We start from the raw sequence: 23,866 nt of genomic DNA, 5'->3' as shown, positions 1-23,866 counted from the left end.
GAACGAAGGCCGCAAAAAATAATTTGCGAAGTGCCACGTTGATACGCGTTTTTTAGCCCATGTGTGCACCCCCGATTTATATATGCAGATATCTATATATAAAAGTATTTGGCCCCACGGACGCACACACGTATATATTTATATATATATATATATGTATATAGATATATTTCGAGTGGTCGGGCCAATCGGCGTCGAGCACGAAGTTCGCAGAGGCTCGTGGAGGCGCCCGAATGGCAAAAAGGTCAAAAAGAGAGAGGGCAAATGGAATAAAATATGCAAAATATACAAAATAGCACACACAAATACCCTGCACACAGACACAAACGCACAAAGGCACACACACACACAGGCAAACGCAGTGAACAAAGGGGGATTTATTTTAGTTGTTGTTATTGGCTGCGCTCAAAACAATAACAACGGCCTATGGATGCGGCACTAGCAACAACAACAGCAACAGCAGCAACAACAACTGCTCGTATTAAAAATGCGTTTCCATAGGCGCCGCCTACCGCGTGACGTCACTAGCTGCACTTGCTGCGCCTTTGCGTCTTTGCCTCCTTTTCTTTCAGCTTTTCCTCGCACTCTTTTCTTTTTTGCTCTTTTCGGTCGCCACCTCCAAGTTTTCGTTTTCGCGGCGCAGCGCGGGGAAGAGGAAGCAGAGAAGAGAGTGCAGCCGAAGCTTTTCGTTCGTTTTCGCTCGTCTTTCAGCCGTTTTTTTGTTGTTGCTCCGCTCCCCTTCTTCATGCTTGCGCGTGTGTGTGTGCGTGTGTGTGTGTGTGTGTAGGAGCAAGCAGCTCGCTGTCCCGCTCGCTCTCGCGCCCCCTTACGGCACTTTAAGGGGCGTGGCCAAGTTGTGAGTGTGTTGCTGTCGCCACTTTTTCTCTGCTCTTTTTTGCCATAGTTTCTGTGCCTAAGCAGCAAAAGCAACAACAAGCAGGTTAAGGATGATGCAGAAGAAGAAGAAGAAAGAGGGTTGGCAACTATTTCGAAACACTTTCTTACTGGACATTGGCCAGTTTCTCTTTCTTGCCACTGCTGTTGCTGTTGTTCTTTTAGTTGTTGTCGCTGTCGTTGTTGTTGCTGCTGCAGCTCGGTTGCAAGCTGTTGTTGCTTTTCTCTTCAAGTTGCAGGTGTAGGCTGCACTTTTTTTGGGGTCTTAGCAAGCTGATTTGTAGATTTGTTGAGATTTTTTAGATTTATCGGTAAGCCTGGTTTTTATCTGAATGTGATAACCTTTTGCAATAAATATTCAAACAAATTAAAATTGATCTAAGAAGTTTGTAATTGTAAATAATGAAAATGAACAAAAAGTTAAAAGTATTTAAAAAATGTATATGACAATAAAATGAATGAAGAATCAGTTGATTTTGTGCTTAAAACAAGTATATAAAAATCGTATAAATAGGCACTTGTTAAACTTGTATAATTGATGGTGAGAAATATGTTTTTAGCAAAAATCTATTAATGATTGCTAAAATGTATACATAGAAACAAAGAAAGTGCTTTATAGATTAAACTATTTATTTTTCCTTTCATACAAACACATTTTTATTTGATTTATAATTTCCAACACCAATTTTGAAGTTTTTCCGAGCAAGATCTCTGAAAATCCAAAATAAAGAAAGCAAAGAGCGCACTTACTTTCGCTCTTAAGCAGCCGCTCTGTCCTTCTCTCAATTCGCCGCAAAAACCGGAAAACACCACGCCGGCGCTCTCATTCGCCGCGAGAGAGCGGGCAGCGCTGTCGGCGTCGGCAGCGCGGCGTCGAGTTTCATTCAATTTTTTGAAATTCAGTTCGTTTATCTGTGAGATTCAGTTCGTATCTGACTTTCGGCGTGAGTGGAGTGCAGCGTTTGTTTGAACGGCCACTGAAAGCCAGCAACAACAACAACAGCAATAATATCGACAACAACAACAACAACAGCAGCAGCGGCAGCAAAGACAGCCAAGCAAAAGCAACAACAAGTGACGTGCAACAACGACAAGAAGAACAGCATGTGTTGCATGCAGTGAACAAAACAAACAGAACATAAACACAAGTATTCTGTATTCCGTATTCTGTATTGTGTTAATATTTAATAAAACAAGAAAGTGAACTACAAGTGAAGCAATCGAGCAGTGAACAACAGACGAGAAGTGTATGTGTGCGTTGATTATTATATTAATTATGGTGCTTTATTTATGACAAATGACTGGGCTGCAATGAAAATCGATTTTGTACCTCGACCATGTACTATTCTACATAAGTTATCCAGTGGAAATGCCATCCCCCATCCCCCAGCCCCCGCCATTCCCCACCATTCCCCTCGCACATTTTCCGCGCATTTTCCTTGGCGCTACCAAAGAAATTGTAATTTATTAATTTATAACACAAGCCACCCAGCGAAAAGGTCGTAAAAAGCAATGTTGCTTGGTCGTTTTCGGGCGCCCAGGAAAATTAAGAAGAAAACCCACTCGAAGGAGCAACTTTTCCAACAGCTCCCGCTTTTCCGTTTTCCGAGTGGGTGGCACGCGCCAAAAACAGTTTGTAAACATTTTCCACACAGCAAGCGAAACACGAGAAAATCCCGACTGTAATTTATTACTTGCTGCATAAATAATAAATAAGCGTTAATAAATAAATACAATATGCAATATATAAATGTGTCTGAGCGCCCGTCCACACACCACCACCACCACCACCCCGTTTCTCCCCGTGTATTTGTGTTCGTTTGTGAGTGCGAGCCCACTTTAAGGACCCAAAACCTCGAGACTGAATTAAATAAATAAATACAGAAATAATAAATAAATAAAGTGCCCAGCTCGCCTGCTGTTTTTTTTCTGCTGCCAACAGCTGCGCTGGCTATAAATAATTAAACGAAAATAATATATTACGAGGAAGCAGGAAAAAGTGTGGAAGGGCAAGAAATCAGGGAGTTTCGAGCTCGAAGTTGTAGGATTTCTGAGTCAGATGCTTGATTAGCAGTTATAATTTTATTTCAGTTCTGTAAATTTCTAAAATTTGTTTAGCTGATATTAACAAAAAAGTTAATTTTGTTTGCTTTCACAGCACAGAGATCATTTTGGATTTATTTAAAGCCAGGCTTTAGTAATAAATAAATGAAAACCTTGTATAATCATTAAATCAGCTTTGAAGTGTCGACTTTGGAGATGTGCGAATCCTGTGCATTTGGCCATTTACTTATTTAATTATTTGAGGCCGAGTTTTTTCCAAGAATCATCAAATTTAATGCGAGCAGCCACGATAAAAGCAACAAACATGAATAAATAAGGGGAATAACAAAAGGCAGAGCGCGGCCATAACAATAAACCAAAAGTTGCCAAAAGCAGCCGAGCAGGAGCGATTTTTCCTCACAGCCCCCCACTCGGAAAACTCTCAGCTCCTCCCCAGCTCCTCAGCTCTTCAGCTGTTCAGCTCCCTCGGTGATGAGTCTCCGGCTTCGTAGCCGTAGCCGTAGCCGTATCCGTATCCGGATACAACAGAACAACAATAAAATAAACAAAAATAATAACTGTCGACGGCGCCGAGGCGCTGCGGCCGCAAGATTTAATTGGAATGAAATAATAATAAACATAAAAAGTAGCAAGAAGAAGTATTATAATAACAATAATAATAAATATAATTAAATTTCATGGCAACAGCGACTTTCCACCCCGACAAACCCAACCAACCCAACCAACTCGACAAACGACCCAAGCGAACTGAACCCAAGCAGCACCACCCAGCAGCCAGCACAAACACACATAAATTAAAATTATACAAAATATTTAAATAAATATAATTACTTTGGGCCCACTCTCTCTCCCCGCCAGCTCTGCCATAAATAATAATATTTAATTAAATATAAATCTATAGACGGGCGCTGTGTGCATGCAAGTATATCCAGAGACAACAATACAAAATAAGCAATAATCGCGCACACAATTACAAAGCGACTCCACATAGCCCCTATATACACACAGATCTATCTATATATGTATATATATGAATATATAAATATAGATATAGGTATATAGATATGTGCGTTGAAATACAACAACGAGCGGCGGAGACTGCGAATAATTGCAGCTCAGTAATATAAATTAAGCCAAATTAAACATAAATAAATGTGTGCTTAGCTTTTAGCTAATAAAGCACATTTCTGGCCTGGGCGTTCCACTGGCTGGTGGGTGGTGGGTGGTAGAGGGGGTGGTAGAGTGGGTGGTGTAGGGGCGGCTGGCAAATACTAAACATAAATTAATAGAAACTCATGGAAATTTCGAGGCGCAGGGAGAAGGGGCAAGATTAATAGGCTTATTTAATAGAGTTATGACTACGAGCAAATGCGCCCGCTGATTCAGCTTGATGTGGCTGAAACACTTGCCCAGATATTATCGTTATAGATCCATATAGACCAATATACATATATTCGATACTCGATTGGTGGGGGGAATAATGTGGCAGACGAGATAAAGCCGTATTATAGCAGCCTTCTCTTTGATTGGCACTAAAATATCTAATGCCGAGTCAATTGAAACGAATTAAATGCGTAGAACGATTTCACATTAGCAGCCCATATACAAATGTCAATGCGTCAATGCCTTTCCCAGAATCATTTGAGTCTTTCCCTGTCTTCCTCTTCCAGCGCTGAACTGCTCCCAGGAAAAGTTCCCGTTACGCCCCCGAAAATGTGTTAGAAACCCCGCGGAAAACCGGCAACACAAGCGACAAGAAGGAAAAACTCTATACCAGCACCATGGACATGACCAAACAGATCGTGGACTTTGAGATAAAGTCGGAGCTGATCGGCGAAATGGATCAGTTCGAGCCCAGTGACTACACAATGGCTCCGCCAGAGGAGCCCAAGATGGCGGAAGAGTCCCAGTTGGAGCACCTGGAGGACGCGAACAGAAAGTACTCCCCCGAAAGGGAGGTGGAATCCGCACTGGAGGATCTGAGTGAGGCGGCTGGTCAAACGGACAAAGAGGCCGAGACCGGCGGAGAGGTGAAGTCGGCGGAGAAGGATTTGGAAACGGAGCCGGCGAAGCCCAAGGCGAGTCTGATGAACGACCAGGCTCTGACTCCCCCACCACGACCGCTGACCTCCAGCGAAGTGGTGGGTCTGCGGGATCCCGAACACACCGAGCTGCGCATGCGCCTGGAGGCCAAGAAGTCGCGCTCCCTACCAGTCTCCCCACAGCCACAGCAAAGTCAGAGTCTTAAGATAGCCGGATCGGCGCTCTTTGAATTCGGCCAGCGATCCTCTCCAGTGGTGGAGGCCAAGATCAAGGCCAATCCCGAGACGAAGGCGCCCAGGCGCAAAGTAGTTCCTCCCGCTGGCGAAGGGGACAATCAGCAGTTCTGCCTGCGCTGGAACAACTACCAGTCCAACCTGACCAACGTCTTCGACGAGCTCCTGCAGAGCGAGTCCTTCGTGGACGTGACCCTGTCCTGCGAGGGGCACTCGATCAAGGCCCACAAGATGGTGCTCTCCGCCTGCTCGCCCTACTTCCAGGCCCTGTTCTACGACAATCCCTGCCAGCACCCCATCATCATCATGCGCGACGTCAGCTGGTCCGACCTGAAGGCCCTGGTGGAGTTCATGTACAAGGGGGAGATCAACGTGTGCCAGGATCAGATAAACCCCCTCCTCAAGGTGGCCGAAACCCTGAAGATCAGGGGTCTGGCGGAGGTCAGTGCCGGCAGGGGTGAGGGCGGCGCCTCCGCACTGCCCATGTCCGCCTACGACGACGAGGACGAGGAGGAGGAGCTGGCCTCGGCCACAGCGATTCTGCGGCAGGAGGACGACGCCGATCCCGACGAGGAGCTGAAGGCCAAGAGGCCCAGACTGCTGCCCGAGGGAGTCCTGGACCTCAACCAGCGCCAGAGGAAGCGATCCAGGGATGGCAGCTACGCCACGCCGAGTCCCTCGCTGCAGGGCGGCGAGTCCGAGATCTCGGAGCGGGGCTCATCCGCCACGCCGGGACAGAACCAGAGCCAGCCCCTGGCCATGACCACATCCACCATCGTGCGCAACCCCTTCGCCTCCCCCAATCCCCAGACCTTGGAGGGCAGGAACAGTGCGCTGAATGCAGCAGCCAGCCAGAGGAAGTCGCCAGCTCCAGCAGCGGGTCACAGCAATGGCAACAACGGTGCCGCCATGCACTCCCCGCCCGGGGGCGTGGCCGTCCAGTCCGCCCTGCCGCCCCACATGGCCGCTATCGTGCCGCCGCCCCCCTCCGCCATGCACCACCACGCCCAGCAACTGGCCGCCCAGCACCAGCTGGCCCACTCGCACGCCATGGCCAGCGCCCTGGCAGCCGCCGCCGCCGGAGCAGGCGCAGCGGGCGGAGCGGGATCCGGAAGTGGATCTGGAGCCAGTGCTCCGACTGGAGGAACAGGCGTGGCGGGCAGTGCGTCCGGCGCGGCAGTGGGTTCCCATCACGATGACATGGAGATCAAGCCAGAGATCGCCGAGATGATCCGCGAGGAAGAGAGGGTGAGTCAATAAATAAATACATTTATATACCTAGGAAGAACTTATAATAATAATGAGATCATATCGTTACAATGCAAGATAGCCAGCGATCTTAGTCATTGCTAGCAAAAGTAATTGCTTCCAAAAGAAATGACTAAGGTAAATTGAAAAGATATTTCGCTGGAAATTGCCCGAGGCAATCAGATTTTTCCAGTAAAAAAACATTTTATTTTATTCCTTGAGAGCTTCAAAAGAGGTAGAAAGCCTATTATTTAAGTGACTAATGGTGTGGATACTTTGCACATTTCTTTATGAGTTCCGCGAACAGGCAGACCCTTCTAATAGAGAAAGGAGAACGCTAAATAAATAATTATGAATTATACACAAGAAGAACACCTATTGTAAACACTGGAACACAGAACTCGCAAAATCATGAAGTCATGAGCTGAGGCAGGTGATCAGTGATCGGTGATCGCTAATAGTGTGACTAATAGTGGTGTTCTACTTGCATGCAAATAAATACACTGTCATTGATCTCAGGAGTAACTGGTCCCCGAGCGAATACAAAGTAGCAGCAGCATGGCGGGCTTATGATCATAAATATTCATAAATAATGGAAATAATAATGCACTCGCATTACAAGTATATGTGTATTACTCGTATTTGCCATTCGCTCTCGCTTCTCATGACTTGGACAGCATGGATTTCTTGCATAGAACTAGAAGGTAGGGTTCCATTTCCTCGATCGCCTGCGGTTGACCCCCGGCGACCCCTTTTCGCTGTTCGCCGTCGAAGGCTGGGCAAAAGCAGCGATTTAGCATAATGCGCATACGCCGCGTATGCCGAATGCCGAATGCCGCGTACGTCGAAGTGCAACTGGAAGGCAGACAATCGCTCGCTTAGTTGGTTTTTAGTTCGCTGGGAAATGCATATTAACGAAATCTTTTGCATTGCGCCAGTCGCCAGTCGCATTTGCCGTGCGCTGCTGGGCTGCGTTGTTATTTCTATTAGATTGCAAATTAAAGCTGATTTACTATTTGTATAAGAAGCCAGGGGTTAAGCGGGGAGGGCGAGGTCGCGACATTAAGTGCGTCAGCGACTTGAAAAATAATTCAACAACATTTAATGCTAATGACGAAAATTGCACAATGCACGCATACAAATGAGCGAGTGCAGGAAAGGCAGAAAGGCAGAAAGGCAAAGAAAATCAACAAAATTATAAACAATTGGCAGAAATTGATGGCAAGGCAAACAAAAGTCGCACAAATATTTGATTTGTTCGTCTCGTGCATCTGATTCTCCATAATTGCAACTAATGCGCCTCCGATTTTCGCTCACTTTTGCACTTTGGATTCTGCATTCTTGTCTCCGCTCTTCAGCTTTTCCGATTTGCTGTTGTTGTCTCCTTTTTTCAGCGGTAGTCACTTAATATTTGACATTGAGCATTATTCTTGAGCTCCCCATGTTTACATCAGCTATGCTAACAAATAACACATTTCCATTTATTGGAGGCAAATACCAAATACTTTGCTGTTTGTTTCAGTGTACCGCATAAGTAGATGTAGTTCCGATATCGAGTTAGCTGCCTGCATATTTATGCGTATTTATGCGAGGGAAATAAATTAAGGATGGAGGGCGAAAACCCTTGGATGTTCCCCTACTGATTTCTCATATTATTCCCAGCTTTTTGCTCGCACAGTTTACTGTTGCTTTGTTAATTTATTGAAACGAAATGAGAAATAAAATCAAGAAGAAATAGACGGCAGTAAAAGGGATGTGTATGTATGAGTTGGCACACCATTTCCCGCACCACCGCAGGAAAATCCACCGAAAATTTGACGACGTCACCAGAAGGAAAATCCAGCAGGATGCTGCGGCTGGGCGCCTGTTACTTAATAGAGTCCAACTTTTGCCTCAGTCAATTCCAAGAGTTTTCTCTCGCCGAGTTTCCCCACTTTCATTCACAGACCCCGCCGCACTCGGAAAACCCCCCTCCCCACACACACACACAAACACACACAGGGAAACAAAGAGAGAGAGATGCGGAGACACACACGCAGCATTGAGGAAACCCAGCAGTCAGAAAAAGTCGCAAGAAACTCAAAGTCTGCTGTGGCACCTCCTGCTCCTCTTCCTGCTCCTCCTCCCAAAAACATTTTGTGCGAGTTCCTTGACTTTGGCTTTTCTTTTGTGTGTTTGCGATTTGTTTTTGCAAGAAAATTACACAAAATTGCCAAGTGCTGAAAGTTCTTTGACAGCCAAGGGCGGCCCACTCCCACTTTTCCCGACTTTTTCCGACTTTTCCCGCTTCTCCAGTACCCAGCACCTCTTTGTCTACGGCGTTAGTCATAATTGCTGCATGTGTATCTCTGGCTGTTTGGGGTTCATCCAGCTGGTTTAGTTTTATGCAAAGCAGGTTGCTTGAACTCCGCTTCGGAAACGGAGGTCTTCTTTCATGTTGACCGTGTGAATCTCCCTTCGGACCCCGAAAATCTCCAACTTAAGTCAAATGTCATCGGCTGTTTCCTGTGCGGTCCGCAGTCCGTAGTCCATAGCTCATTAGAGCTCTTTGATTGATTTGAACCGGAGTCGGGAAATAAATAAATCAAATTTATGTGCTCACGTTTTACATAAACCTGGTGGTGATCGCTGATGGCCGGCCACCCCGAAGAAACAATGGGAAAATGTTTCCAGGGGTCTTATCTGCCGAAAGCCGCTGGGTTTCTGGCGAAGATTAAAGGATTTCGTAAGGCGGGCGGCACTTTGGAAATCGGTCGCCAGAATTATATGTGAATTCTATAATTTACGAGGCAATTTCGATAATTTCTTTAGTTTGTGAGCGGGCCATAAACGTTGCAGCAATTGTTCTTGCTCCAAAGGTTATATAAAGGGAATTTTCGGAGCCCACACTCGGTGGAACACACCGAACACACGGAACACACTCGAAATAAATAAGTAATTTATTTTATGGCTGAAGCAGGCCGAGCGACCCGAGCCATAAACCCACATAGATCTTATCGCCGCGCAAATAATACAATATAATCATAATAACAATTTGTAATCTTAAGTCGCGTCGATGCGAGCTCTTGGCTTTGGTAATTTCCCTGATAAGATTCCCCCAGCCAGCTTTAGCCTCTTCTAGCCTTCTTTTTCTTCGTTCTAGCCTATTTTTAATTCTCTGTGTATTGGCGCTACGTGATCAGTGCTCATGTAGTTCTTGTAGTTCTTATATTAAAGACTGATAAAGCCGGCTGGATTGGATGACTCGTGGACGGACTGAAACTGAATGTGACGCAGCGACTCGCTGAATTTGGCCAAATCATCTGTGTATTTACAGGCCGACGGTGATTGTTTAAATACAGAAAAAAACGATTATAGTATACGGGGACAATAGAATTTTTATAACACTCTACATATATATGGGTTTTTTTCTATCCAACTGCTGTCGAATCATGGCCCACGTCCGTGCACTTGCTGGTGGGTAATTATAGAGAAATATTTGGCTAATTGGCCGTGGGGCAGCTATAAGTTTGGCAACAGATTGGGTAGTTTATGGCGCAACACCTTTGGAATCTGATTTTTTATCGGTTTAGGTTTACTTTAACAGTTCCCTGCTCCATATTGGTTTATAACTCAAACATTGCGACCTTTGTGATCGAAAGTTAATTGATTTTTAGAGTAGCTCCCTTCTTTCAAACTGATGATCCTGGTTTGCCCTCTGTAACATTCTGATTCTGATATAAATGGGTTAGTGGTTAGAGCTAGAACTTGGTAGCCCCTAAAAAGCTGGATGAGTTCGTTCTCCTGCCCATCCCATCCCATCCCAGTCCATTTCCATTTGCTTAATGTTCCAGCTGCGCTCCTTCGTTTGTTTTCCCCGCGTTAAGTTTTGTTATATTTCCATTTATTTGGCTGCCTTTTGTTACACTTTATTTATTTATTCCGCATTTATTGTGGGCTACAGACACACACTTTTCTGTCGTTAGTGCAGTCGCGACTGTTGTCTTTATGACGACTGCGATGACGATGACGACGACGACGATGATGATGATCACGATGATGATGAATGCCTCAATGATGATGATTATTGCCGTAGCCTGTTTCTGTTGCCATTTCGGTTTCAGTTTGTGCTGCCTCGGTGTGTTTTCATTGTAGGGAAGACACAAGAAGAAAATTATAGGTATCTGCCCTTATGGCGCTGCGCAGCGGAGCGAAACAATAAAATATAAAATAAAATATGTACGAGTCTGTTTACGCAATTACAAGCAGACAAACACAGCGCGACCGTCCCAGAGATACAATATTTATAACCGACAGATACGAGCGCTGCAGATACAGATAGAGCTGCAGATAGAGCCGCAGATACGCAGATACGCAGCTACATAGATACTCTCGCACAGCTACGTAGCTACGTGTGCATCTCGCAGATACTGCAACAATTAGGGGCACTGGCAGAGGGAGCGCAGATAACGGTGTAAATGAAAACCGAAATTAAAGAAAATTATCTCGCATCTGGCGGAGAAACTGCCGCCACCTCAAATGGCTTTATAATGTGTTATAATTCGACAGTGCTTACACGGAAAAGGGAAAATGTGTCACTGTCATCGTGCAATGATTGATATTGCGAAGCTGCATAATATCGTAGTACAACTGCAATACTTGCTGGCTTCAATTAGTGTGAATTCAAATAGCTGTCTTCCAAAAGTGTGAGCTCTTTCTCCGCACTTTTCTCAAGTTGCCCACTAGAGGCATCATCTTTTTCTTTAATTCACTTTAATGACAATCGCGAATTACAGCGGTAAGTGCGTGGAAAAGGAAAGCGCACAGTAAACGCTCCTAATTTGGCGAGCAACTAAAAAAACACTCTTTGCCATCGTTTTCTGGCACTCGGGCCTAATGGCGCTGCTTGGAAGCAACCACCGTATTTTCCACCCACATTGCGCCGCACCACCCACTTGAAAAGTGAGTGCAACTGCAGTTTCTTCTTTATGCGAATGCAATTTGCTGGAAAGGTTCGATTGCCGCAACTGCACTTCATGTGGTTTTCCTTTTTCCAGCCGCTTGAGCCCTTTTGTGCATCCTTTGGCAGGCGGATAATTCGGCGTGAAATTAGCCAGCAAAGTGAGCGAAATCGAGTGGGTTTTCAGCTGGGGATTTTCCGACTCCACGATGGCATGCGATGGGAAGTCCATCCATTGGTGTTTGTTTATCTCCACGGGTTGAGTCGCATCTGTAAACAGAAACAGCAAAAGCAACAGAAACAGCAACAGCGTTTGAGGAATGGGCCTTTGAAGTTGCCTTTCCTGCATTTGATTTGTTATTTTATTACTCTACGAATTTTAACACATCTGCTGGAAATGCATCTGTGAATTATTAAATGTATCTTGTATCTTGTATCTGGTATCTGGTACCTTGTTCCGCTGCTCCTGTTCCAAGCGACGAACACATGTAAACGGAATGTTCTCTACTTCGCCATCTTCTCCTCTCGCGCGCACATCAATATTTATTACTTTGTGTACATTTGCCGTAGAACAAATTCTTTTTCATTTATTTATTTTCCCTCTGCACTGCATTTCTTAATTTAGCCATTCCTCTTCATCCGCTTCGTTTGTGTTTTATTCCCTTCCTTTTCGGCCCTTCCTCCTTCTCCCTCTTCCAACGACTGCAATTGTTCTTTTTTGTTGCACCCCCGCTTCGCCGGCAGAGAAATGAACAAAGAAGGTCAGAAAAGGGGGTGAGGATCTTCCCAAATCGAATCATGAAAGATACTTTCATAACTATATATGTATATCTCAAACACTCAAATATCATATATCTTATATCTTTTCCAATGACCAAAACTACATCTGTTTTTCAATGTAATTTTAATACTTCACACATGTTTCTTAATCTGGTGAAGTATTTTTTTCCAGTGCTGACTTTTCTTTACTTGTGCACTTCTTCCCTTTTTTCTGTGGCGTGTAATTATTACGATTGGATATATAATTTGTAAAGAGAAACATATGTTTCCATTTTAGTTTTCTGTGTTACTTTTTATTTTTGAGCTGCTCTGGCCGGCTGCTGATGTTATTTATGCACTTTATTAGTTGTATATGGTTTGGTTTTCTGGAGTGGAAGCGGGGTATTATCATTGTAATGCCCCATAAGTCAGTGGGAACTGTTTGGAATGCCATTGAAAGCTGCTTTTCTAATAGCTGAGCTCTCGGCGGATGGCAGATAGCAGATGGCTTTCAATCTATCTGGGAAAATGGCCAAGTAGGTCCGCCAGATATATGTATGTATATCCCGACAGCGGATGCATCCACCAGATACTCATACTGCAGCACCTGAGCTCAAAAATGCAAATGCAAACGTCGCCTTTTCCAGGTAAACAGCGACTCAGAAACTATCGCATTTACAATATTTGCTCAACGAATACATTTTCCACTCAATATTTATTTAACGGCAAACAGGAATGTCAACAGAAGATGTGCTTAAACAAAAGATAAACGCTAAGTTCGCCGTCGACCACGCCCTGTGCCTTGTAGCTGCATCTCGTATCTTGTATCTTGTATCTGATGGATGCGAAGTGAGATGCGTGTGGCTGCGGTTGTCCAATTGACACCATTTACCATTTACTCCTCAGCGCGGATTCTGCGGTGGCTACTGTCGCCTGCTGCTTCTGCGATGTTGCATGTTGCAGCGGGGATGTTGCTACTACTGCTGCTGATACTGCTTCTGCTGCTGGTGGTGAGATGTTGCCGCCGTGGCGATGACAGGCCGCAAGCCGCAGTTGCGCCCAGCGTCTCAGCCAGTTGTCAGCGGGCCACGCACTTTTTGGTGTCACTGTACGAGTCTATTTGTCTGCCAGAAGCAACAGATGCAGCTGCACTGAGCGAAAGCGACACTGCGACACATGCCTATTTACATTCATTAATCATTTTTATCCCATGTTTGCATCAGCACAAGCTGATCTTGGACAGGATTTTCTGCCAGTGTACAGCCTCTTTAGAGACAACGGCAGCCGTCGCATTAATTCTTAAGCAATATTTATAGTTGTATTTTGTCAAATATTTGCACAGTTTGTTTTGTGCGCTGTCACAGACATTTATCAAGAGTCTGCAAATGCAAATGCAACTTGCAGTTGCAACTGCTGCACTTGCAGTTGCACTTGCGTTTGCATCTGTATCTGTGAATGCATTTGTATCTGCATCTGCATCTGTATCTGCTAATTGCCACTAGTTTCGCAGCCGTTCTCATCGCCGTTTCGGCGTTCATTCATTATATTGTCGCCTCGAGTTGTCTTTTTCATCTGTGTGAGGTCAAATTTACTTTATTAATTACAACCGCAGCAGCGGCAACCGGCAGCAATAAATTTAAATGAGTCGCAAATGTGTGCCGCTCATTTCGGAAAACACACGACAAAAATTGGAAACTAAATGCTGCCTAATTTTTTAAATTGCCGCGCTTGGGGAACCGAAAACGCTGACTCGATTTGGCGACCCATCCTACACATGAATGGTATCTAGTATCTATTATAGTATATTTATTTATTCGCCTTATTCCAGGAATACCTACTTATTTTCCTCGCTCGGCATAATTAATTAAATATTTTCATAGCCCGGTGTGTTTGCCTACTTTATAATGGGCCGAGCAAAACTAAATAAATTTCGCGCCGAGCTATAATTAAATTTATGTGGCTGAGTCACTTTCGTGTGCGATGAATGGACGCCAACTTGGTCAATGGTCTATGCCTCTCGTCTCTATGCTTCCTCGTCTATCTGTGTGCTCAAGTCCAATTCCAATTCCAAGTCGAAGTGGAAGTGGAAGTCGAAGTCAGGTCTATATGCCATATATTCCATTTATGCCATTCCATTTATTATATGTATATTAATTTATTGAAGTGCTGCACAATGGCAGCCAGCGGGGAAAACGCCGAGTCAGCGGATTGTAATTTAGCAATTCCCACAGATCTCAATGCATTTCTGCCGGTGATTAATTGCCGTGCTTATTATTATTCATTTCTGTGTGTGTGGCTGCTCTAAAATCTCAACTATTTTTCTGACATTTACTTGAGGCATTTGCCATTATTCACCCCACCCACCTATCCCATCACCGTGCAAAGAGTTTGTATTTTATTTGAAATACTTTCTGGCTGCCGAACGAACAGGTCTTTGAACTGTTTTCGCATGTGCGCCAGATACAAAATACAAGATACAAGATACCCGCCTTTTGTTGTGTGTTTCTGGGCTTTGCTTGTTTGCTCTTCGGTGCAAAGGGGGGGAGGGGCAAAGGAACTTATGCCAACGAGCATAATTACTCGAAATTAAATTCTAAATTTATAGTTTGCATTAAGGCATTACGGCATTAAGGCATTAAGGGAATGACTAAGAGACAGCTCGGAGCCGTTGTGGGTGCGACTTTTGTGTTTTTCGTTTTGGGTTTTCAGTTTTCAGTGTTCAGTTTTACATTGAACATTTTCTCATTTGCAAATGATGCTGCGGCTGATTCATGTCACCAGATTATAATGAAATTGGTTTATTAGTGATAATTCGGGCTCTTTGCTGTCTGCTGGGGAGTGGCGTTCTTTGCTCAGGAGTCGAATGACTCAGGCCGTGAATTATGATATAATAAATTTGTCAGATAAAGTGCGAATGGAATTGAGTTCGATTCGGAGTTGTGCATTCGCAACAAATTCCACTTATCTGATATTTTGAACAAGTCTCTGTAGTTGGAAAGAAACCATTTCCAGCTAGATAATCAGTTCGAATCGCTGAGCTACCAAACTTGTGATTATTGTTCCCCGAAAGGCTTCTAATTAGGCACCTGGTCAGCCGTCTTGCATGTAATTAGCCATAAATTGTAATTAATACGCTGGTGAATTGTAAAAAAAACTTCAATTGAATCCAACAATTAAGTGTGGCAACGGCAAACTAATAAATACATATATAAATTACACGACTGTCCCGCGGAACAGGCGCTCATGTCAATCGAAAGCCAACGCCTGCCATGGTCATTAAAACTGCCACTCCCCCTTGGATTCCGCCCCTGAATATATATAAAAAAAAAGAGAATACAATATACTTAATCGCATATGCATAAAGCGAAGACAAAGGAACGACAATCCTCGCTGTAATTACACAGAAATTTAAATAATAATAAAAAGTGGGAAAACTTTTACGTTGATGACTCCCGCGCTGGCAAGCCGGCAATTAAAATATAAAATGTTAAAGAAAAAAATCCGAAGCGACTGAGTGGCGGGTGGATACAATAAAATATGATCGTGTAATTTTTTATAGTTTTAATTAATGGCTTTTCTTAGAGACTCACCCTCTCCTCTCTCCTGCCCTCGCATATCGCATGTATTTTCCATTTCCATTCGCCTCGAATGTGTTTCTGTTTCTGTTTCAGCATTTTCGTCGGTCAGTTGGGCCACATTCGTAATTATATAGTTTTATTGTAAGCCACAAGGTATTTTTCACCTTTGTCATCGTGACGGTGGGGTTTTCACTTCGCTGGCATTTCCCTTGGCCATTTCCCGCTTTCCCAAGCCCGCTACCATTTCCATTTGCAGGGTGCAGCGGAAATGGATGAAAAGTCGTTTCTATATGCTTTACAATCTCCTTTTAACCAATCCCCAATATTCCAGTTTGCCATTGAGATTTATATACCAAAACCAATCGAACGTTGCCTCGCGATTCGAGTCTTATTTATAGCCACCGAAAGTGGCGTTATTAATAATATTTATTTAAATGGTTACTTTATTAATCAAAGCTCTGTTACACGTGCGTTCTGATTTTGTATCTTCTTTTGTGCGAATCCGTTGGCGTTGCTGTTGTTTTGCGCGTTTTTAGCGCGTTTTTAGCAGCTCGTTTTTTGTCGTTTTGTGTCGCTTTGTGTGTTTATTTGCATTAATTATTAATTTGCTCGTTTGGCAGTTTGGCAGTTTGCGCATGCGCAAATGTTATAAAAACGCTGGGGAAAAAATAACAAAAAGAATCGACACACGGTGTCCAAATGTTTGAATTTAATTTTAATACATTTCGCCCGTGGCCAGCGATCTTGGAGTTTTATTTTATTTTGTTAGTGTTTTTTCTGTTTTTTTTTCACTTTTATTAGTGACTATCAGGCGGCGTGTGGCGGCTGTCGAGTGAAAAATCAAATACTCGTACAGCTCGTACTCTGATGGATTCGCTCTAGGAACTATTTACGATTAAAGACTCTAACTCAAAAACGGCTCTTTTGGGCAGCTAATTATACAACTCTCCGGGGGCCAGCGACCTAATGAGCTCCAAAAAACCAAAAAACCAAAAACGAGCTCCTCATCCAAGACAACATCATCATTTAAAAGGCTAAATGAAAGCATTTCAATTGTCTGCACGAAAGCCCCTTTGGAAAATAATGTAGCTGAACAATAGTTGGAGCTCCGAACCCTGAACGGCTTAACCCTTGTTTGCCCCACTCTTTTTGGCGGTTTGGTGTTTTGGTGTTTTGGGGTTTTGGGGGCCGCGTGACGCGACAATAATAAACACACACACACACAGACACACAGGCCATGCATTCATCGTAATAATAAAATAATAAAAGTGTAAACAAAATGTGTTTTGTACGCCATATCAAAGAACGAACCTCCCCGAAGCCATCGCCATCATAATAAAAATAATAAAATCCATCTTGGCCAGCTGGCTACATCATAAACTCATGGATGTGTACAGCAAACTCGTGGATGGCGCATTTATTAATCAAAACTATCTTGTTTGTTATTGCCATTGAGCGCGGCATATTTCTCGTCAATTTTAACTAATAAAATTTAATTTATTTAAATTCCGAACGCTCACATAGCCACACACTCGTAGTCGCATAGACCCACATAAAATCAAATCAAATCAAATCACAAACATTGTCCGATGAGCCTACAAAAATAAATACTCGCACAAAAAGTAGGCAAACAAGCGAATATCTCAATATAAACGAAAAGAAAAACACTAATTCGAATAATTTATGCCCAATGGCCAGAAAAGACATAATCCAATGGCCGCACAAAAGTTTCTTGTGAAACAAAGTGATAAAAGCACAGTCACTGCGATCGACTTGGACTATGAGTTACCCAGTAATCTGGTGGAATCGTCGCCTAATCCACCTGCCAACAGGTGGTCCAAAATGCCCAACGTGAGGCTAAGAGGTACTCCTCGGAGCAAATTACACGAATTTAATAATAATAAAACTAAAACGTGTCTGCATAAATTAATTAATAAGTCAATTTCGAATGTGAATGTGGCAGTCAAGCGCAGACGAAGACGAAGATACAAAGATACAGAGATACAGAGATACACAGATAAATTTAAATATATTACTGGAAGCTGCGAACTGCAGATAAGTCAGAGTTCCCATTTGTATTACTTGAGCGGAAGAGCTCGACGTGGAGGGTACCCTCTAGAAAGGTAGCTGCCTCCGCCCCCGAGCACCAGCTAAGGGTTAAGCTGCTGGCTCTGGAGCCCGGGTTTATAAGCAACTTTTTATGCATTATTCTTTTTATCGCTTTTACAGCCAACTTAACTGCTGGCCGCCTTTGACGCTTTCATTGTCAGTCATTTGCGTGCCGTAAAAACACACAACTTTATAAGGAAAATAAACGCAAGACATCTTGGCAAGTGGGGAAGGGGAAAAGACAAAAGACAGGGCAATTGAATTCGGCCAACTTCCTGGGCCATGGACCATGGATCCATTTGAATATCTGAATTTTCTATTCAGTAACCCCAACCAACCACACATAAATAAGGAAAACTTTTAGTGGGCCGCGGCAGCATCCGAAATTTCCGCGCGGCGGGCGACTCATTAAAAGTAAATAAAAAATCAGATACTAAAAACAATCGAGAGGCGTTTTTGGGCGCTTGTTGAAAAAACGATGAACGATGTTAAATAAATAAAAATATATAAATACACATCAAAACACAAATAAAACGGATATTCAAAGAGCAAACATCGCAGGCGCGACTGCTAAAATGCTCGGCCACGCATTTCGACAATGGGGGTCGTGTAAATTTCTAAAGCCAACTATGCGGCCTGCCACGCCCCCAAACGGAGGGCATACTTGGGAAATCTGTTGGTGCACTCGGAGAAATATTTTACATTTTTACAAATATTTTATCGTTATTTAGCAACAGAAATATGAAAGTGTTTAGTTCTGATTTTTGATTTTTCTTCACATGATTGAATATATGTTTTCTTAATCCATCCAATTATTTCTCTCGGTGCAATCGAAAGTTTTGCGTTCGGATTCGCGTCCAGTTTGATTTATTTCTGCCAGCGAGGCCAAAAATAAATACCGCAAATAAATAAAAATCTAGTTTGGCAGTTATTTATTTTATTAATTTGCGCTGCGCGTGTTGCCTCCGAAAAATGCTGCTTCTTTTGGCTGCTGCTGCCATTGGAAATGATTCACTTAAATTCAAATACACTGGCGTTTAATATTTATTTCGAGCGTTTATGTAATGCCCGTTTTATTATTTCATTTCATTTTCGCAGCGCTGCCTTTCCTTAGCCAGCAAATTCATTTCACAACAATGTTTCCGCCGCTGCCGTTTTGTTTATAATTAAACGCAGAAAGCGTATTTCTTAATTATTTATTTTATTGTTGTTTATTTTTAAATGGGCTACAGACAATTTCCTGCACTTCAAGCGAAACAAATAAAGTGACGCAGCAACTACACACTACTTTGACTTTCCAAACCCCCCATTTTCCCCCCCAAAAGCAATTGAAAAGCAAATCCGAGATGTGCGAGTGGGCATTATTAGAGTTCAGAAATGATTATATATTTCCCTCACAGCGGATAATCACGAGGTTCCTGAAAGAGTGCCCCTGAGTAGGTCCGAATATCCTGGTATCTGGCTAGATGCTCCTGGCATTTGTGGGCTGATCCAACAAAGGATGCGCCGACTTAAGCCTGTGTGCTAAGCCCGAGTCAAAGCCTCCGCTTCTCCGATTGGAATCTCCGTAGAGTGGAGTGGAGTGGAGTGGGGAGCAGATCCGCTAATTGCCAGAGGTCCTAATGCAAATTTAATCCGTGTGTGTTGCGAATTATTTTCGCCGTCCGCAGACTGCAATTGCAAATCAATTGCAACTGCAATCTCAGCTGCTCCTTGTTTGTGTCCTTGTGTGTGCCTGCGTGTGTATTTACATATGTAATGGTCTCGAGTGCACACACACCCACACACATACACACTTAGTCCTCGACTATAATAATTATCTTGAGCAGACAGCGCTCGACTAAATCAATATTATGGCTGACTAATAAAGGTGTTGCCCACACACTCGCAGCTGCACGGATTTAGATACAGAATTGAATATGAAAGCAATCGCCGTAGCGCCAGTTGCAGATACATTTGCAGGTACGTTTCCAGATCCAGATACAGATACAGATGCAGATACATCTAGAGATACAAACACAAATTCCCATACAAGTGCATTTGCAGTGGACGAACGTTTGACAGGTCAACGGAAAAGGGCATTAGAAATAAGTTGGAATAATATAAATGGAGAGGAGTTGGCTGCACTGCCAGAAAACAAACTGGATAAATAGTGCTTACTCCTCAACGGGTTCTGCGCTCTCTAAATCGAATATATAGTCTCTAAAATGATTAGCACTTTATTTATATCCTTTTTATATGCACCTAATGCATCAGCTCGTGTTTGAAGTGCACCTCATGAAAGATTTAGAAGTCCGGGCAGGGTGGCCTTCTGTCCACTGGACCTTAATGAGGCCCCACTCCGATTGGTTTTTATCCCCGATTTGTATTAATTACAGCTACATACCTCCGCAGCTCTGGCACTCCGTAGGCCCCACTCTTTGGCGGCGCCATTTGGGGGATCGTAGAAAAAACAATCAAATATGCATTTTAAAAGTTGCCCGACTTTGGACTCCAGTCCCTCCTCCACTCGCCCCGCTTGCAGCTGAGTTCATTTGAGTTTCGTTTTGGAGCGATCCAACTCGACTCGACTCTACTCCCCCATGGCCTACAACTCAAACAGCAGCCAAAGCCCAGACCAAACCATATTTGTCTAACCTGGGCCCCCACACACACACATGTACGGTTGGCATGGTGAAAGGGGGGTTTAGGGGGTTTCGGGGGTCCACGGGCCTCTATTTGCCCAGGACCCCGGTGCCCGAGTGCAGGCTGCGCTCTGTTTTTAGACAGTGGGCGGCGCAGCGCCTCTCTATGCTATTCAAAAAATTTAATGGCATTTTAAATAAGAAATTACACAGGCCGTGCATATTTCATAAGACTTCGTATGCGCCGGCGATGTTCGACGCGGCTCAGAGTTCGGAAAGCAGGAAAAGCCAGGGGGATGGCGGAGGTGGAGGAGGGGATGGAGGTGGAGGCCCTCTGCCCGACTCCCCAAAGTATCAAATGGAAAAACTGCGGCCCAAGAGCAAAGAAAAGCGTGCCACGGCTGCAAAATAGTTGCAGTTTTCCGCCTCAAAGCAAAAGAAGCTGGGGCAAGTGATCGACGAGGAAATACCTTACGAGGAAGTAGGAATTCAATGGTGCACGATGCTTTCTGCTTTCAATTTGAATACGTACATATAATGGGTATTTAAGTTTGGTAGGCTTAAATGTTATTCACTAATTGATAGTACAGATAACCCTGCTATCTACGCTCCCCCCCAGTAACTAAATACGACTACTCAACACAATTATTCAGTCACACCCTTCCACCACCTTCAACAGCCCGTCATACCCCGCACACCTCGCAAAATAATGGCGGAATGTTAGCTGTAATTCTAGCTTTATATGGCCGAATGGCGAGTTGCGAGGTTGCAAAAGTTGTGCTACCTTTTTGCATAGCTTTGCGCTCATTTAATATTTATGTCTCTCTAAATATTAAATATTATTTCAAGGCTTTGCAGTGCGTTTCAGGCTACTCCCCCCTACCCCCGCCACCCAACCCCTTTGCCCGTTTCGCAGCAGCATTTCAGATGCATTTGCCGTTGCCGTTGCAGTGGCCGCAGTTTTTGCCCCTGAGCCATTCGATTGAGAAGCGAAAGCGTAGCATACATTCGAGCGCTTGACCGGAGTCGGATTTTCGCTTCCTGGCTTTTCTTTTCTTTTTATTTAAACTTGCGAGATTTGCGCGCCCATGAATAATTACCCAGCCAGAGCCTTTCTTCTCCGGCTTCTGATGATGATGATGATGGCGGAGGCGTGTTTTCCGCTTTTCCGCTCTAGTCTGGCCAGCTTATAGTTTAATATTTAATGACTGTGTGCAGCCGTTTTAACACTTTGTAGACTTTCTCCTCAGACCCTCACCACCCTTCCTTCCCTTACCACCTAGCACCTACCACCCTTCGCTCTGCTCCAGTGAAAGCGCGCTTTCAATCAGCTCAAAGGACACGCAAGGCTCCACGTCCAGTCGCAGGTCATTACTTTACATCCACTATATATCCTTTACATCCAGCCAGCCAACAATGCTCAGGCTTCGGGAGCAGCGGGGGGAAGATGTTCTGGCGACGTAGCCTCATTATCCGCTATGCTAAAAACAATAAATTACTATTTGCAAGAGGTTAATTTTTACCTGGCCGTTGCCAGCCAGCAGAAATTACATGAGCAACGACTGCAGAACTCACAATTGCTCGACAACTGCACAACCATAACAATGTCGGCCAAAGCTCAAGTAAATACGGCAAAAGCCAGGGTCGAACTGCCCACGAATGCCAGCCAACACATGGACACAACCCGCAGGTCCTTAGAAATGGCAGTGTGGGTTGAACTACCATTGAAAAAACTGCTACACTGGCTTACAAAAGTTGTTACTGCCTGATTTAAATGCATAAATAAAGTTATATATAAGTTAAGCATATACTTTTAGAGTATGGTTGGCAATCGTGTCACGCGGGCATCGCTGGCAGCACTGGACCCTCGCCAAGTCCGAGTTCGCAGGACAGCCGAGCAAGACAACTTTGGGAGGGGTCAGCAACGAGGGCAGCAGGAGAAGGGAAGGGTGCCTCAGATCGCGGCAGTTTCGAGTTCGAGGGTCGCAAAGAAGTCGGCGGCCCATTTGAATGTTTTATAGCCATTTCTGCTGTGTTGCCGTTTCGCTGTTCTGCTGTTTTGTTGTTCTGCTGTTTTGCTGGCAGTTGGCTAGTCAGTCGGCAACTTGACACACCTCAATGCACGCTGCACTCAACACTTGGCGTATAATTATTTATTACATTTAAATTATTGTTGCCATTGTTGTGTGGCGAGTTGTAGTAGTTGCTCCAAACTTTCAGGGGGGTTTTAAGGGGGGATTTGAAGTGGCAGCGAGCTTCATGCACTCGCACTTGGCTTTTATGATTGCTACAATTATTGTGGCCCTGCAATTCCTTGGACTTGCAATTGTTTATTGTTGTTTGGCCCTCTTGCATTTCATTATATTGCTACTCCCATTTTCCTATATTCCGCTATGTATGTATGTACATATATATGTATGCATGCAAAGAAACCAGATACCGTACCCAAGAAGTATCTATGTACTTCACACACACACAGATACACACACAGTAGCTTTCCCCGCCTCGCGAATGTGTTTTCCACATTATTCGCATGAATAATGCATTGGGCCAATATGCATATTTTATGTGAAATTCGTGCAATAAAATACTATTAAATATTTAGTTGCCGCCGCCGTCGATGTTTTTGCTTTTGCTTTTGTCTTGCGGCAGGCAAAAGAGGCGAAAAGGAGCCAAGGAACCTGAACCTGAGCTGGGTGTCCTGTTTTTCGCGGTCATTAGAAATTCGGGGGCAGGGAGAAGGGATTTATAAAAATGCAAATCGATTCGCCGCGGATCCCCGATGAAAAGTGTCAGTCCGCAGCACCGATAATTGTAGTCTCCGGGGTCTTTGCTCTTAAATGAATTATTCCCGGCGTCTTAGAAAATTAATGAATGGCATCGGGCAGCAGAACAGCAGAACAGCAGAGCAGGAACAAGGTGCGGTTACACCGAAAGAAATGCCACACCAATTGTGCAAATTACAAGAAATTCATTCTACTATGTAGAATATAAACAAAACATTCTGAATAGAAGGCCCGATTTCGGGGGTAACTTTCAGCAGTAGGTGTTTCAAGAGACAAGGTTGCCGGGAAAATGGGTGCCACAGTGGGCGGAAAAGTGGGTGGCATGCGTGCGCCTGGCTGGGAAGCAGAGATAAGTGAATGAACGAGGAAGGCCAAAAGGAGAGTGGCAATGCGGAAGTGCGGAAAAGCGAGCGCCAGAGAGAGAAACCTAGTTGGCAGTAGTAATAGTGAAGGCTAAAAGCGACCAGGCGCCCAGGAAAAGTAAAAGCTGCCCCACAAAGCGGCGAGGAAAGCGAGGAAATCGCACAGTTCCTGCTAGTTGTGACGCACGGGGGCTTTCGAGGGTTAAGGGCGGGGCACGGAAATGGGG

General features: G+C 44.2%; 1 protein-coding gene across 3 annotated transcripts in view; it reads left to right on the top strand.

The window, feature by feature from the left end:
• Positions 1-2,006: 2,006 nt before the first annotated feature.
• The window catches only part of LOC122617259 (protein bric-a-brac 2), a 28,030-nt gene continuing 6,170 nt past the window's right edge, over positions 2,007-23,866 (top strand). For 2 of the 3 annotated variants that reach the window (XM_043793027.1, XM_043793025.1), the window contains exons 1-2: positions 2,007-2,141; positions 4,629-6,482. In XM_043793027.1, the coding sequence (XP_043648962.1) occupies positions 4,740-6,482 (1,743 nt within the window). In that variant the 5' untranslated portion in view covers positions 2,007-2,141; positions 4,629-4,739. Of the gene's footprint in view, positions 2,148-4,628; positions 6,483-23,866 lie in introns of all 3 variants that reach the window. The other variant, XM_043793026.1, reaches the window with a different exon arrangement.

Source organism: Drosophila teissieri, chromosome 3L (genome assembly GCF_016746235.2).
Source record: "Drosophila teissieri strain GT53w chromosome 3L, Prin_Dtei_1.1, whole genome shotgun sequence".
NCBI classification, from domain to species: Eukaryota; Metazoa; Arthropoda; class Insecta; order Diptera; family Drosophilidae; genus Drosophila; species Drosophila teissieri.
The sequence above is the reverse complement of the archived record's forward strand: the minus strand, read 5'-3'. Positions and strand labels throughout refer to the sequence as shown.